We start from the raw sequence: 12,542 nt of genomic DNA, 5'->3' as shown, positions 1-12,542 counted from the left end.
CAGTCAGGCCGTCTCCAACCATCTAACTCTGGGGAAGTGGGACTCCTGCCCACCTCAGCCCATCTGTCAACTGCCCACCCTCCTGGCTCTCTGAGCTGCCTGCAGGACCGCCCCTTCTCCCTCTGTGGGTGCCCCTGAGCTTGCTTGGCACTGCACACCCCCCACGACGGCAGATGCCTGAAGGGGTACCCCCATGTCTGGGATCCCTGGCACAACACTGAGTATTGACTGAACTTCTGGAAAATACTTCGTGATGTTTTTAGTTCTAGGCCTTGACTAAGGACGTCTTTATTAATATATGGGCTAATTGAAAGGGTAACGTAGAACTGTCCACCAGGTTAACCATCAGACACCGAGAAAACCTGCCGCTCGGATGGGAGGGGTCAAATATGCGGGAAGCAGAGGAAACACAGGTGTGGGGAGGGCGAGCAGGTAGGCCACATGGGAGGCGCAGAGGGGCATGAACAGGAAGGAAGATGCGGGGGAGGGGAGTGCAGGGACAGGACAACTGTTCTACTTAATACTTTCAAGTCAGGAGACCTAGGTTTCAGACCTGGCTTTACCATGAACTAGCGTAGTCTTGGGCAAGTCAGTTAAAATTGCTCTGGGTCTGCTTCTTCTTGGAAAATGGGGATATTAACACCCACTCCTCAGCATGGCTAAGAGGATCGGAACCCTTTGAAATCTGGACAAGGACATAAGTGGTAATAAGGCCGCAAGTGCTGATCCCTCCTGGCCACATTTTTGCAGAAATGTAAAAAATACAGGTGTTTTGAATTCTTGTCACTATGCAATTAAAATCACCTGCAGTTTGTAAATTGATTCTGGTGAGAATCAGAGAGACAATGAACAAATCAATGTGTTTCTAAAGGTAATATTTGCTAGACAGTTCAGAAGAGGGGCAGGGCCACGTGAGGGTGATACGGTGAAGCCGACCCTCCAGATAAAAGACCAAAAGCTGTGTCCAAGCTCAAGACGACCCCCTTGACGCACCATCAGAAAGACGCCTGCCCACCTGGAGGTGATGCTGATCATTCTTGAGCACATTGTGGATGACCGCGGTGTGGGCACTGGCATACAGGACAACCCTTGGGTTTTGGTCTCGGATATAGTACACAGGAAGGGAGCTATTCCATCCAAACGACCGAGTCATAGTCTGAAAGACAAGGGTGAGACCTATAAGACACCACAAATGTGCCCAGCCCAAGGCTGTGAAACCAGGAGCGCCTGGCATGAGTCTCTGGAGGAAGGATTTTACACCGTCGGTCCGAGGAAATCACTTTAAAAAAGTCCTCCATGACATGATGCCACGCGCATGACTCTTGACAACCTGATGTGAGGTGCAAAGAATACAGGCACAAAGGAACACATAGTGTATATTTCCATCGGTATAAAACATCCAGAACAGGCAAATCCATTGAGCAGAAAGCATATTTGTAGGTGCCAGGGGCGGGGGCTTCTTTAGGGGGTGCTGAAAATGTTCTGAAATTAGATAGTAGCAATGGTTGTGAGTGTGCAAAAAACAAAAACAAAAACAAAAAAACCAATGGATTGTACATTTTACTTTCCCCCACATGGTCTTTTTTTTTTTTTTTTAACTTTTCAAGTACTGAATTGTACACTTTATTTTTTTATTTATTTTTATTTTTTTTTTTATTTTTTTTCATTTTTCTGAAGCTGGACACGGGGAGGCAGTCAGACTCCCGCATGCACCCGACCGGGATCCACCTGGCATGCCCACCAGGGGGCAATGCGCCGCCCCTCTGGGGCATCGCTCTGTTGCTTCCAGAGCCATTCTAGTGCCTGAGGCAGTGGCCACAGAGCCATCCCCAGTGCCCAGACCATCTTTGCTCCAATGGAGCCTTGGCTGCGGGAGGGGAAGAGAGAGACAGAGAGGAAGGAGAGGGGGAGGGGTGGAGAAGCAGATGAGTGTCTCTTCTGTGTGCCCTGGCCGGGAATCGAACCCGGGACTTCCGCACGCCAGGCCGACGCTCTACCACTGAGCCAACCGGCCAGGGCCTGAATTTTACACTTTAAATGGGTAATTTGTCTGAAGATGTGGAGAAATTGGAGCCCTGGTGCATTCTTTGTGGGAATGCGAAATGGGGCAGCTGCTACGGAAAACAGTGGGGACGTCTCAGAAAGTTGAAAGCAGAACTACCATATGACCCAGCAATCCCGCTGCTGGGCACACACCCCAAAACAATGGAAGGCATGGTCTCGGATTGATATTTGTCTACCCGTGTTCATAGCAACATATTTCACAGCGGCCAAAACATAGAAGCAACCCAAGTGTTCACCCACAGATAAACAGATAAGCATAATGTGACTGCTCTTTGGCCTTCAAAGGGACGGCGATTCGGACACATGCAAAAAACATGGACAGACATGGAGGGCGTTCGGTGACTGAAATATACCAGTCACAAAGGATAGTACACCAGTGACATAGACCGGTCACAAAAGGATTGATACTGTGTGATTCCACTTATATGAGGTTCCCTAGAACAGTCAGATCCCAAAATAACAAACAGACACTAGGACAGCTGTTGCCAGGGGCTGGGGGAGGGGAATAGGGAGCTGTGGTGGAACAAGTGCAGACTTTCAGTTTTGCAAAATGAGCGCTGAGGATTTGTTGTTACACAACAGTATGAGTGTACGTAACACTTCTGAACCATATACTCAAAAGTGGTTAATACGGTCATTTTTACCCTCTGTATATTTTACCACCATGTAAAGCTTTTTAAGAAGGTGAATTTTATGGTATGTGAATTATATCTGTTTAAAAAGAGAGTCCTCGACAATAGAAAGGAACAACCTCCTGTTCTCCCTGCTGCCCAGGAGCTAGAGCTAGCTCAGCACCAGACACAGAATGAGCTCCTGATGCTGCAAAGTTCAGTTCACTCCACGAAAGTAGAATGGACAAGTGACAGTGAAGCTACTAGATAACTTTGTAAGAAAGGCAATTATTCAGTCTGGTTATTTGGTCCTTAGGCACCATCTTCCCTAGAAGAATCAAGTATAGAGAGACAAAATTGTCATGGTAGGCTTAAAACTTCTATATTGCCAGGCATGAATCCAAAATAAAAATGTTATAAAGTGAAAAATTAGGCCCTGGCCGGTTAGCTCAGTCAGCTAGAGTGTCGTCCCAAGACACCAAGGTTGCAGGTTTGATCCTGGGTCAGGGCATATACAGGAAATGACCAATAAATGTACAACTAAGTGGAACAACAAATGAATGCTTCCTTCTCTCTCTCTCATCTCCCTCCTCTCTCTGTCCCTCTAAAATCAATCAATTAAAAGAAAAAATAATGTGAAAAATTATAGGTACTATATATCTGAATACTGCTTTTAATTCAAAGGTAGTTAATTTATATCCTTTTCTTTTTTTTCTTTTTTTTTTGTATTTTTTTGAAGTTAGAAGCAGGGAGGCAGTCAGACAGACTCCCACATGAGCCCAACCAGGATCCACCCGGCATCCCCACTAGGGGGCGGTGCTCTGCCCATCTGGGGCATTGCTCCGCTGCAATTGGAGCCATTCTAGTGCCTGAGGAGGAGGCCATGGAGCCATCCTCAGTGCCCAGGCCAACTTTGCTCCAATGGAGCCTTGGCTGCGGGAGGGGAAGAGAGAATTAGAGAGAAAGGAGAGGGGGAAGGGTGGAGAAGCAGATGGGCGCTTCTCCTGTGTGCCCTGACCAGGAATTGAACCCGGGACTTCCACATGCCGGACTGACACTCTACTGCTGAGCCAACCAGCAAGGGCCAATTTATATCTTTTTATGTGCTCGAAGTCTTTTACAAAAATGACAGATGAACTGTGGTCGGTTCGCCCAATGGAATATTATTTAGCACTGAAAAGAACTGAGCCAGAGAGTCATAAAAAGACATGGGAGCCCTGGCCGGTTGGCTCAGTGGTAGAGCGTCAGCCTAGCGTGCGGAGGACCCGGGTTCGATTCCCGGCCAGGGCACACAGGAGAAGCGCCCATTTGCTTCTCCACCCCTCCGCTGCGCCTTCCTCTCTGTCTCTCTCTTCCCCTCCTGCAGCCAAGGCTCCATTGGAGCAAAGATGGCCCGGGCGCTGGGGATGGCTCTGTGGCCTCTGCCTCAGGCGCTAGAGTGGCTCTGGTCGCAACATGGCGACACCCAGGATGGGCAGAGCATCGCCCCCTGGTGGGCAGAGCGTCGCCCCTGGTGGGCGTGCCGGGTGGATCCCGGTCGGGCGCATGCGGGAGTCTGTCTGACTGTCTCTCCCTGTTTCCAGCTTCAGAGAAATGAAAAAAAAAAAAAAAAAAAAAAAAGACATGGGAAAGCCTTCCACACATGCTGCCGAGGGAGAGAAGCTGGCCTGACAAGCTATATCCTGGATAGACTCCGACTGCACGACCTTCTGGAAAAGGCTAAAGCAGAGGCAATAAAAAGATCAGCAGCTGGCGGGGGTAGGGGTAGGGGAGGAATGAGTCAGTGGAGCCGTGTAACTATTATTCTCTGAGACACACCATGGTAGATGCCACTATACATTTGTCAGAGACTAGAGAAGGTACAACACCAAGACTGAGCCCTAAGATCAACTATGGACTTTAGTTAATAATAACATATCAGTACTGGCCCATCCACTACAACAAATGTACCACATTAATGCGAGGTGTTAATAAAAGAGAAAAGCAGGGGAGGAAGAGGCACAAGGGGGTATATGGGAACTCTGTACTTTTTGCCGATTTTTATATAAACATAAAACTGCTGAAAAAAATAAAGTCTATTTTAAAAAAAATTAACAAGTCTGGTTCATCCAAGGTGGTAGTGTTTAACATGATGGTTAAGTGGTTAGTTATTTTAAAAATCAGTGAATTAGGCCCTGGCCAGTTGGCTCAATGGTAGAGCGTCAACCTGGCGTGCGGATGTCCCAGGTTCAATTCCTGGCCAGGGCAAACAGGAGAAGCGCCCATCTGCTTCTCTACCCCTCCCCTTCTCTTTTCTCTCTCTTTCTCTCTCTCTTCTCCTCCCTTCCTGCAGCCATGGCTCAATCGGAGAGAGTTGGCCCCAGGCACTGAGCATGGCTCCATGGCCTTAGTCACAGACACTAAAAAATGGCTCCAGTTGCAAGGGCCCCAGATGGGCAGAGCATCGCCCCCTAGTGGGCATGCTGGGTGGATCCTGGTCCGGGCAGATGTGGGAGTCTGTCTGTCTGACTCCTCTCCTCTCACTGAATTAAAAAATATATATCAGTGAATTAAACTGGAGTATAGAAACAATCTGGTGAGTTTCCTTTCTCACCTCTGAACAATTCTTATAAGGTTGAAATGATATACACTGTAACACATGCTTCTCCCAGGACAGAGTGGGCAGTGTGGTGGGATTTTCTCTCCTCCGGTCCTCATTCCCCTATTCTCCCCTGTTTCTGTCTGCTCATCCCCTGTGATTTATATTTGTATGTAGGTCTTTTATTGTGTGGGTGTGAGTAGTAGAATTATGGAATCACAATTTCCTCAAGCTGCAACTTCTAGGAACAGAACTATTTAATACCCCAGCCAGTTCTTAAAAGCCAATTCCTTCAAATGAGATCCTTTTGGAAACTTGCTAGTCCTAAAAGGCATTTTCTTCATCTTGGTTACTTATTTTGCCGTTTAACAAGTTAGTGATGAAAAGGAAACATTCCTAACTAGACTTCTGCCTCCAGGAAAAACAAGTCTTCCAAGTTCAGAACCAGGCTAACTACACTCAGCAGTAACTGAATGTACTCACATAGCACCCGTGTGAACTGAAATTACACTGTTTTCACTGCTGCCTCCTGCACAGGTTTTAATATTCATGATGAGTGATCATGGAGTTCTTATGTCAATCTCTCCCTAAAATGTGGTGATTTGAAAAACAAAACTTTGTTGAAATCAGATTTCACTGTATGTGATCGTCATAAGATTTTCTCTCATAGATCTACGATACCTTGTTTCTTGGCTGAAAAATAGCATCCATGGCTATGCCAATTTAACCATGGGGAGAAGGCAGGGGACCCCAAGGAAAAGGATGCTGCAGAAACAGACAGAAGTAGAGGGGCACATTCACTGCATGAAGAGCCTCTAGTGAGAGCAAGAAGTTAGAAGACACATAAATGGCTGTCAACAGAATAGTTGAATTTAAATGAGGAAGTGGATCAACATGCAATGATATAAAAAAATTCTCCAAGACATATTAAGTGGGAAAATATTTTGCAGAAATACATAATAGCTCACTAGTTAAAAACAAACAAACAAACAAAATTTCACCACAAGCCCTGGCCAGATCTAGCTGGGTTGTTTAGAACATCGTCCTAAAGTGCAGAGGCTGCCGGTTCGATCCCCAGTCAGGGCACGTACAGGAACAGAAGATGTTCCTATCTCTCCTTCTCTCTCTCTAAAAATCAATAGAAGGAACATTTTTTAAAAACCACAAAAAACAAACGTGTGGCAGGTGTGCACACACACACCCATGAGCACACAGATAACACGTTTTTATATGCACAGAAAACGGTCTGGGGACTAACAGTAGTCATTTCGGGTAAAAGGGACTGGGGGTGTGTGTGCAAAAAGTGGAATCTTTGCCTTTAATTATTTTTTACAAAGGGCACATATTCATTTTAAATGAAAGAAAAACCAATAACGGCAAGAAGAACATGAAAAGAAAGAAGGAAAAAGAGCTAAACAAATTTGCAAAGAGAAATGTCTAGGAAAGTTTTGGTTCTGCAGTGAGCCCAAGGTGAGCAGGGGACCCACACCTGGACAGTGGCTTTTGTCAACTCCAGATAGTGGGGCTGTGACACAAAATTACTTGCTCTTGTTAGTAAAAGTCCCTGATTTCTTTTTTCAGAGAGGCAGGGAGAGCGAGACAGACAGGAACATCGAGCTGTTCCCACATAAGCCCTGGTGGGGGAATTGAACTGGCAACCTCTGCACTCCAGGACAACGCTCCAACCAACTGAGCTACCCAGCCAGGCCTAGTCCCTGATTTCTTGGTAGCTGGCTAATCAGGAAAAGCAGTTGCAAGCTTTAACCTTTAACTCCACTGCTTAGAGTAGCCAAATTGATATGAAAGGAGGCTCTCAGGTGTGTGCATTTTACCACCACCACCACCATCATCATCATCATCAAGAACACTTGTCAAGTGCTCACAGTGTGTTAGGAACTACAATGTTATATACAGTCAATCGCTTACAAATCTCCCAAAGGCATGAACCCACAGCAGGGGGCGGGGAGGGGGTGTAGGAGATGAATCCTAGAAAACAATTTTCAGAAAACAGCAGATGGAGGAAGAAGGGGAGGAAAAAAGCCTTCTCTTCCTCCTCTTGGTAAGTGATAATATTTTCACTCCTCGCAGATGGCACCTCCTGGAATAACCATCCGTGGCAGGGAAGGCGGGTTCCTCTGGGCCGCCTGGTGCTTTTCTCGGCAGCTTTCAGTCCCCCCTACCTTTCCCTTGATGATCTGTCTGGGAATAGAGAGTTTCAGAAGCGTGGAATCGTTTTAGGAGCTTGTAAAGGTATCAGACCAATGAAGGCAAAAGAGGGGAGGAGGCAAAAGTAAGAAATGGAATGGAGGCCCTGGCCGGTTGGCTCGGTGGTGGAGCGTCGGCCTGGCATGCAGGAGTACCGAGTTCGATTTCCGGCCAGGGCACAAAGGAGAGGCGCCCATCTGCTTCTCTACCCCTCCCCCTCTCTTTCCTCTCTGTCTCTCTCTTCCCCTCCCACAGCCAAGGCTCCATTGGAGCAAAGTTGGCCCGGGCGCTGGGGATGGCTCCATGGCCTCTGCCTCAGGCGCTAGATTGGCTCTGGTCACAACAGAACGACGCCCCAGATGGGCAGAGCATCGCCCCCTGGTGGGCGTGCCAGGTGGATCCCAGTCGGGCGCATGCGGGCGTCTGTCTGGCTGCCTCCCCGTTTCCAACTTCAGAAAAATACAAAAAAAAAAAAAAGAAAAAAAAGAAATGGAATGGAATGGAGAAGGAGGAGTTGTATGATGAGAGAGAAGGGAGGAGAAGGAAGAGGTAGAGATGGATTTTGAGTCTCCCACAAAAGAAAACAGCACCCTGTGCAACAGGCGAACTCCATCGGAATTTCCTGCCTGCTGAGCAACACTGCTGAACCCAGGAGCAGCGCTCACATCCAGTCTGTCCCACATGATCAGCCAGAGCTCCAGACTGAAATTTTAAAGTCACAAGTCTACGATTAAGTTTTAAAAGGATCTTTCTTGTGATATTTTCCCCCAAAATGCATAAAACCCCTCTCTTTCACAATACTCTCAAGGCACCGAGGGGAAATTCAAAAAGCATATTACACTTACCAAGGGGTACATGTTGGCACTGTCATCCTTTTGAAACAAAATGTCCTCGGTGGTGGTGGCCACCAGGGAGTCCTCCAGGATGTGGGCTTTGGGTTGGAATTCTTTTGCTTCCCCCTCAATGAAGTGGGAGACTCTCTTCTCTAGTCTCCCTTTCTCCTTCTTTGGGGCCACTTCTCTCCTTTCTTGTCCCAGTTCATCTCGGGGCGTCTGCTGGATTCTCTCCCCAAGCTCACCCGAGGGTGGGCTTTCAAGGGCCTGTATCAGTTGTTTGTCAGAACTGGATAGATCCAAAACTTCTAGTTGTGAGCCCAGGCTGTGCAGACTCTCTGATTCTGATGACTTCTCTGACTCACTATTACTATGGATTTTCTTTAAAAAGAAATAAAAGAAGATTATGATTCCAAATATGGTACATTCTCAGTTAAGTATTTTCCTTTCTTTTCCTAATCAGCCAGGTTGAGTGTTAGCCTCACACTGAAATTGTGAAGTGTTTTTTTTTTTGTTGTTGGGTTTTTTTTGTATTTTTCTGAAGTTGGAAACGGGAGGCAGTCAGACAGACTCCTGCATGCTCCCGACCGGGATCCACCCGGCACGCCCACCAGGGGGCGACGCTCTGCCCATCTGGGGCGTTGCTCTGTTGCAACCAGAGCCAGTCTGAGGCAGAGGCCACAGAGCCATCCTCAGCGCCCGGGCCAACTTTGCTCCAATGGAGCCTTGGCTGCAGGAGGGGAAGAGAGAGACAGAGAGGAAGGAGAGGGGGAGGGGTGGAAAAGCAGATGGGCGCCTCTCCTGTGTGCCCTGGCCTGGAATTGAACCCAGGACTCCTGCACGCCAGGCCGAGTCTACCACTGAGCCAACCAGCCAGGGCCAATTGTGAAGTGTTTTAATAAGGAGCTTGGACATTTTTGTACTCAAATAATATGAATCATGGGTGTGTCAGGTTTATTGCTGGCCTACTAGCAGACCCACAAAAGCAGACCCATTCCTCTGGTGAACATCTGACTAGTCACAGAGCCAGTTCTCCTTGGGCCAGAGCTGAGTTCTCCTGCAGGGAGGGTTTCTCGGAAGCTTATATTACTATTACCACACTAACTGTTTTAAGATAAGCAAACTCCAGCTAACCCCTACCAGCCCTTTGTTTTTTTGTTGTTGTTGTGGGGTTTTTTTCCTGTATTTTTCTGAAACCGGAAACAGGGAGAAACAGTCACAGACTCCCGCATGCGCCCGACTGGGATCCACCCCAGCACGCCCACCAGGGGGCGACGCTCTGCCCAGCTGGGGGTGATGCTCTGCCCATCCAGGGCGTCACTCTGTCGCGACCAAAGCCACTCTAGGCCTGGGGCAGAGGCCGAGGAGCCATCCCCAGCGGCCGGGCCATCTTTGCTCCAGTGGAGCCTCGGCTGCGGGAGGGTAAGAGAGAGACCGAGAGGAAGGAGAGGGGGAGAGGTGGAGAAGCAGATGGGCACTTCTCCTGTGTGCCCTGGCCGGGAATCGAACCCGGGACTCCCGCACGCCAGGCCGACGCTCTACCACTGAGCAAACCGGCCAGGGCCCTACCAGCCCTTTAAAGTCAGTTCCTCCTCCAGGAAGCTTTCCCTGACCATTTTCCAAGCTATGTTAAGTTGTCTTGTTTTGAAAAATGTCTCCTATATTTCTCTCCGTCTCTCCACTTAGCTTATCATTTTATGTTTAGTTCTGGGTCTGCCTCCCTACACACCCTAGAACTCAAGAGAATGGACTGTGTCTTACCTGGGTTTTTGTTTGTTTGTTTTGGGTTGTTTTTTTTTTGTATTTTTCTGAAGTTGGAAACGGGGAGGCAGGCAGACAGACTCCCGCATGTGCCCGACCGGGATCCACCCAGCACGCCCACCAGGGGGCAATGCTCTGTCCATCTGGGACGTCGCTCTGTTACAACCAGAGCCATTCTAGCGCCTGAGGCAGAGGCCATAGAGCCATCCTCAGCACCCAGGCCAACTTTGCTCCAATGGAGCCCCGGCTGTGGGAGGGGAAGAGAGAGACAGAGAGGAAGGAGAGGGGGAGGGGTGGAGAAGCAGATGGGCGCTTCTCCTGTGTGCCAGGAATCAAACCCGGGACTCCTGCACGCCAGGCCGACGCTCTACCACTAAGCCAACCGGCCAGGGCCGTGTTACCTGGTTTTTGTATCCCCATAGCTTGGCATATAGTAAGCATTCACGGAATGGCTATGAATGAACGAATAAATGAATAAATGAATGACAATTACTACTTACTGAAAAAATTTCTGACTCGATTGACTGGGAATCAGCCAATGGAAGTCTCTCCAAACTGATTGTGGACATGGAGAGTTCTCCGGGCTTCACTGTGGTTTCTTCCAGGACTCCTGCAGCCACCTCTTCCTGTGCTGCTCCAGCCTCCTCCTCCTCCCTCTCCTCCTCCACCCCTTCCTCCTCTTCCCCTCCCTCCTCCACTTCTTCCTCCTTTCCCTCCTCCACTCCATCCTCCTCTACCTCCTCCCCTCCCATCTCCATTCCTCCCTCCTCTACTCCTCCCGCCTCTTCCCTTTCCTCCTCCACTCTTTCCTCCTCTTCCCCTTCCTCCTCTCCCTCCCCTAGAGAGTCTCTCCATGCTAATGAGTCATCTTTTCTTGATTCCCAATGCATAATTTCTTCCTCTTCATAATAATTAGGATTATACTCGTCTTCCTCTTCCATTTCTGTTTCTCCATCTTCTGCTTCTTCTAGTGAGTTTCCCTCTGCATCTGACATTGTTCTCTGTGGCGTTTCCTCTAGAGAAATTGGACCATAATAATCAGCAACACCCTCTGCTTCCCCATTTTGATTCCTTGACGCACTAACCTATTGATAAAATGTTCAACACCGGTCAAAAGAATGTCACACTCCTGGAAAAGCCTGTCCCAAATCTTGAAAATATTGATCCCAGGACCTCTCATCTTTCTAGGAATATCTTTAAAGCTCTCTAACTCATTTTAAATACATTTATATTCCAACAGGTAGCAACATGCACAACCCTGGCATTAGCCACAATTCTAATATGACTCAAGCAGTGTAGCTTAGTGGTTAAAAGCGCAGGCTTTGCATTAGCCTCTCCTGGCATCCCAGTTCCACCACTCACTTGGTGCTGTGACCTTGGGCAAGTCACCCTATGCCTCAGAGTCTATATTTGCTCAAAGACAAAATGAAAGAAATACCCCCCTAAACCTGGGGTTATGGTGAAGATGAGATGACATACATAAAATTCTCAACACAGTGGCACCACATAGTGCTTGGGAAATGGTAGCAATTGTTTAAAAAGTTTAAAAGCTTTTTTTCTCTTATTCCTTATAACAAACTTAAGAATTTGAGGCTCTGATGTTGAAGTGACTTATTCACGGCCACACAGCTGGTACAGCAGCAGGGTCTAGGGCTCTTGACACAGAGCCTCTTCCAATGCCAAACTTTGCCAGTGAATCTTGATGCGGGGGGGGGAGGCAGGTGTGTGGGTCTGCGAGGCCCTTTCCTCCCAATCAGGTCTCCCTGGGGCCACAGAGGCCCGGCTCCGCCCAGCTAGGGTGAGCACCCCCCGCGAGGCACCAGGTCCCGCTTTGCTGGGCACCCCCAGCCCCGGCCGCGTGGCCTCCATCCGACTCACAGAGCTCGCCCACCAGGTCCTCAAAGTCCGGGATCCTCCCGCCACCTCGACCCCCGCTCAGCCACCTCCCGAGCCTCCAGCTGCCACTGCTTTCTTCAGCACCGGTTCCCTGGTGACGGTTGCCACCCAAGCCTTGTTCCCATAGTAACCGCCGCCGCCACCACCAGGCCGTAAAACTAGAGGGCTGGACGGTGGTAACGTGCCCAGAAAGCAGCTGGAGCAGGCCGGCGCGCCCCCTGCTGGTCGTATCAGAGAGGCGCCACTGCGACTGGGGCGATGCAATTGGCTTTCCTGGCCTCCCGTTTTTTCCTTCCGTCCACTTTTTCCCGTGAGAAGCTGCAGCGGGTAATACTAGCAGTTTTGACTTTCTGAAGGCTTGACAAGATTAAGTGAAGAAGTATGAACTGTTTAATAAAACTCTGCCAAAAGCAATCTAAATTTCCCGGTCTCGTGGAGGCGACATCCATTTCTCCTCCACACCTTTCCACCGGGGCAAGAAGCGCTGTGTTGAGAAAGAAGCGCTGTGTTGAGAAGTTAAGCTAGCTGGAATTAAGTACTGTATTACATAGGTTATTATCTTGCTGTTCTTATCACAAAGCGTTTCAGCAAAAC

At 48.6% G+C, this 12,542-nt stretch overlaps 1 protein-coding gene across 2 annotated transcripts in view; it reads right to left on the bottom strand.

The window, feature by feature from the left end:
• CFAP251 (cilia and flagella associated protein 251) overlaps positions 1–12,122 on the bottom strand; it is a 76,928-nt gene extending 64,806 nt beyond the window's left edge. Inside the window, exons 1-4 of one of the 2 annotated variants that reach the window (XM_066371066.1) lie at positions 10,856–12,122; positions 10,553–10,765; positions 8,304–8,672; positions 1,016–1,156 (exon numbers count right to left, since the gene is read on the bottom strand). In XM_066371066.1, the coding sequence (XP_066227163.1) occupies positions 1,016–1,156; positions 8,304–8,672; positions 10,553–10,765; positions 10,856–11,047 (915 nt within the window). In that variant the 5' untranslated portion in view covers positions 11,048–12,122. Of the gene's footprint in view, positions 1–1,015; positions 1,157–8,303; positions 8,673–10,552; positions 10,766–10,834 lie in introns of both variants that reach the window. The other variant, XM_066371067.1, reaches the window with a different exon arrangement.
• Between the last annotated feature and the right edge of the window lie 420 nt (positions 12,123–12,542).

The sequence above is a fragment of the Saccopteryx leptura genome, chromosome 2, assembly GCF_036850995.1.
Source record: "Saccopteryx leptura isolate mSacLep1 chromosome 2, mSacLep1_pri_phased_curated, whole genome shotgun sequence".
NCBI classification, from domain to species: domain Eukaryota; kingdom Metazoa; phylum Chordata; class Mammalia; order Chiroptera; family Emballonuridae; genus Saccopteryx; species Saccopteryx leptura.
Note: the sequence above shows the minus strand (reverse complement) of the source record. Positions and strands in the feature narration are given on the sequence as shown.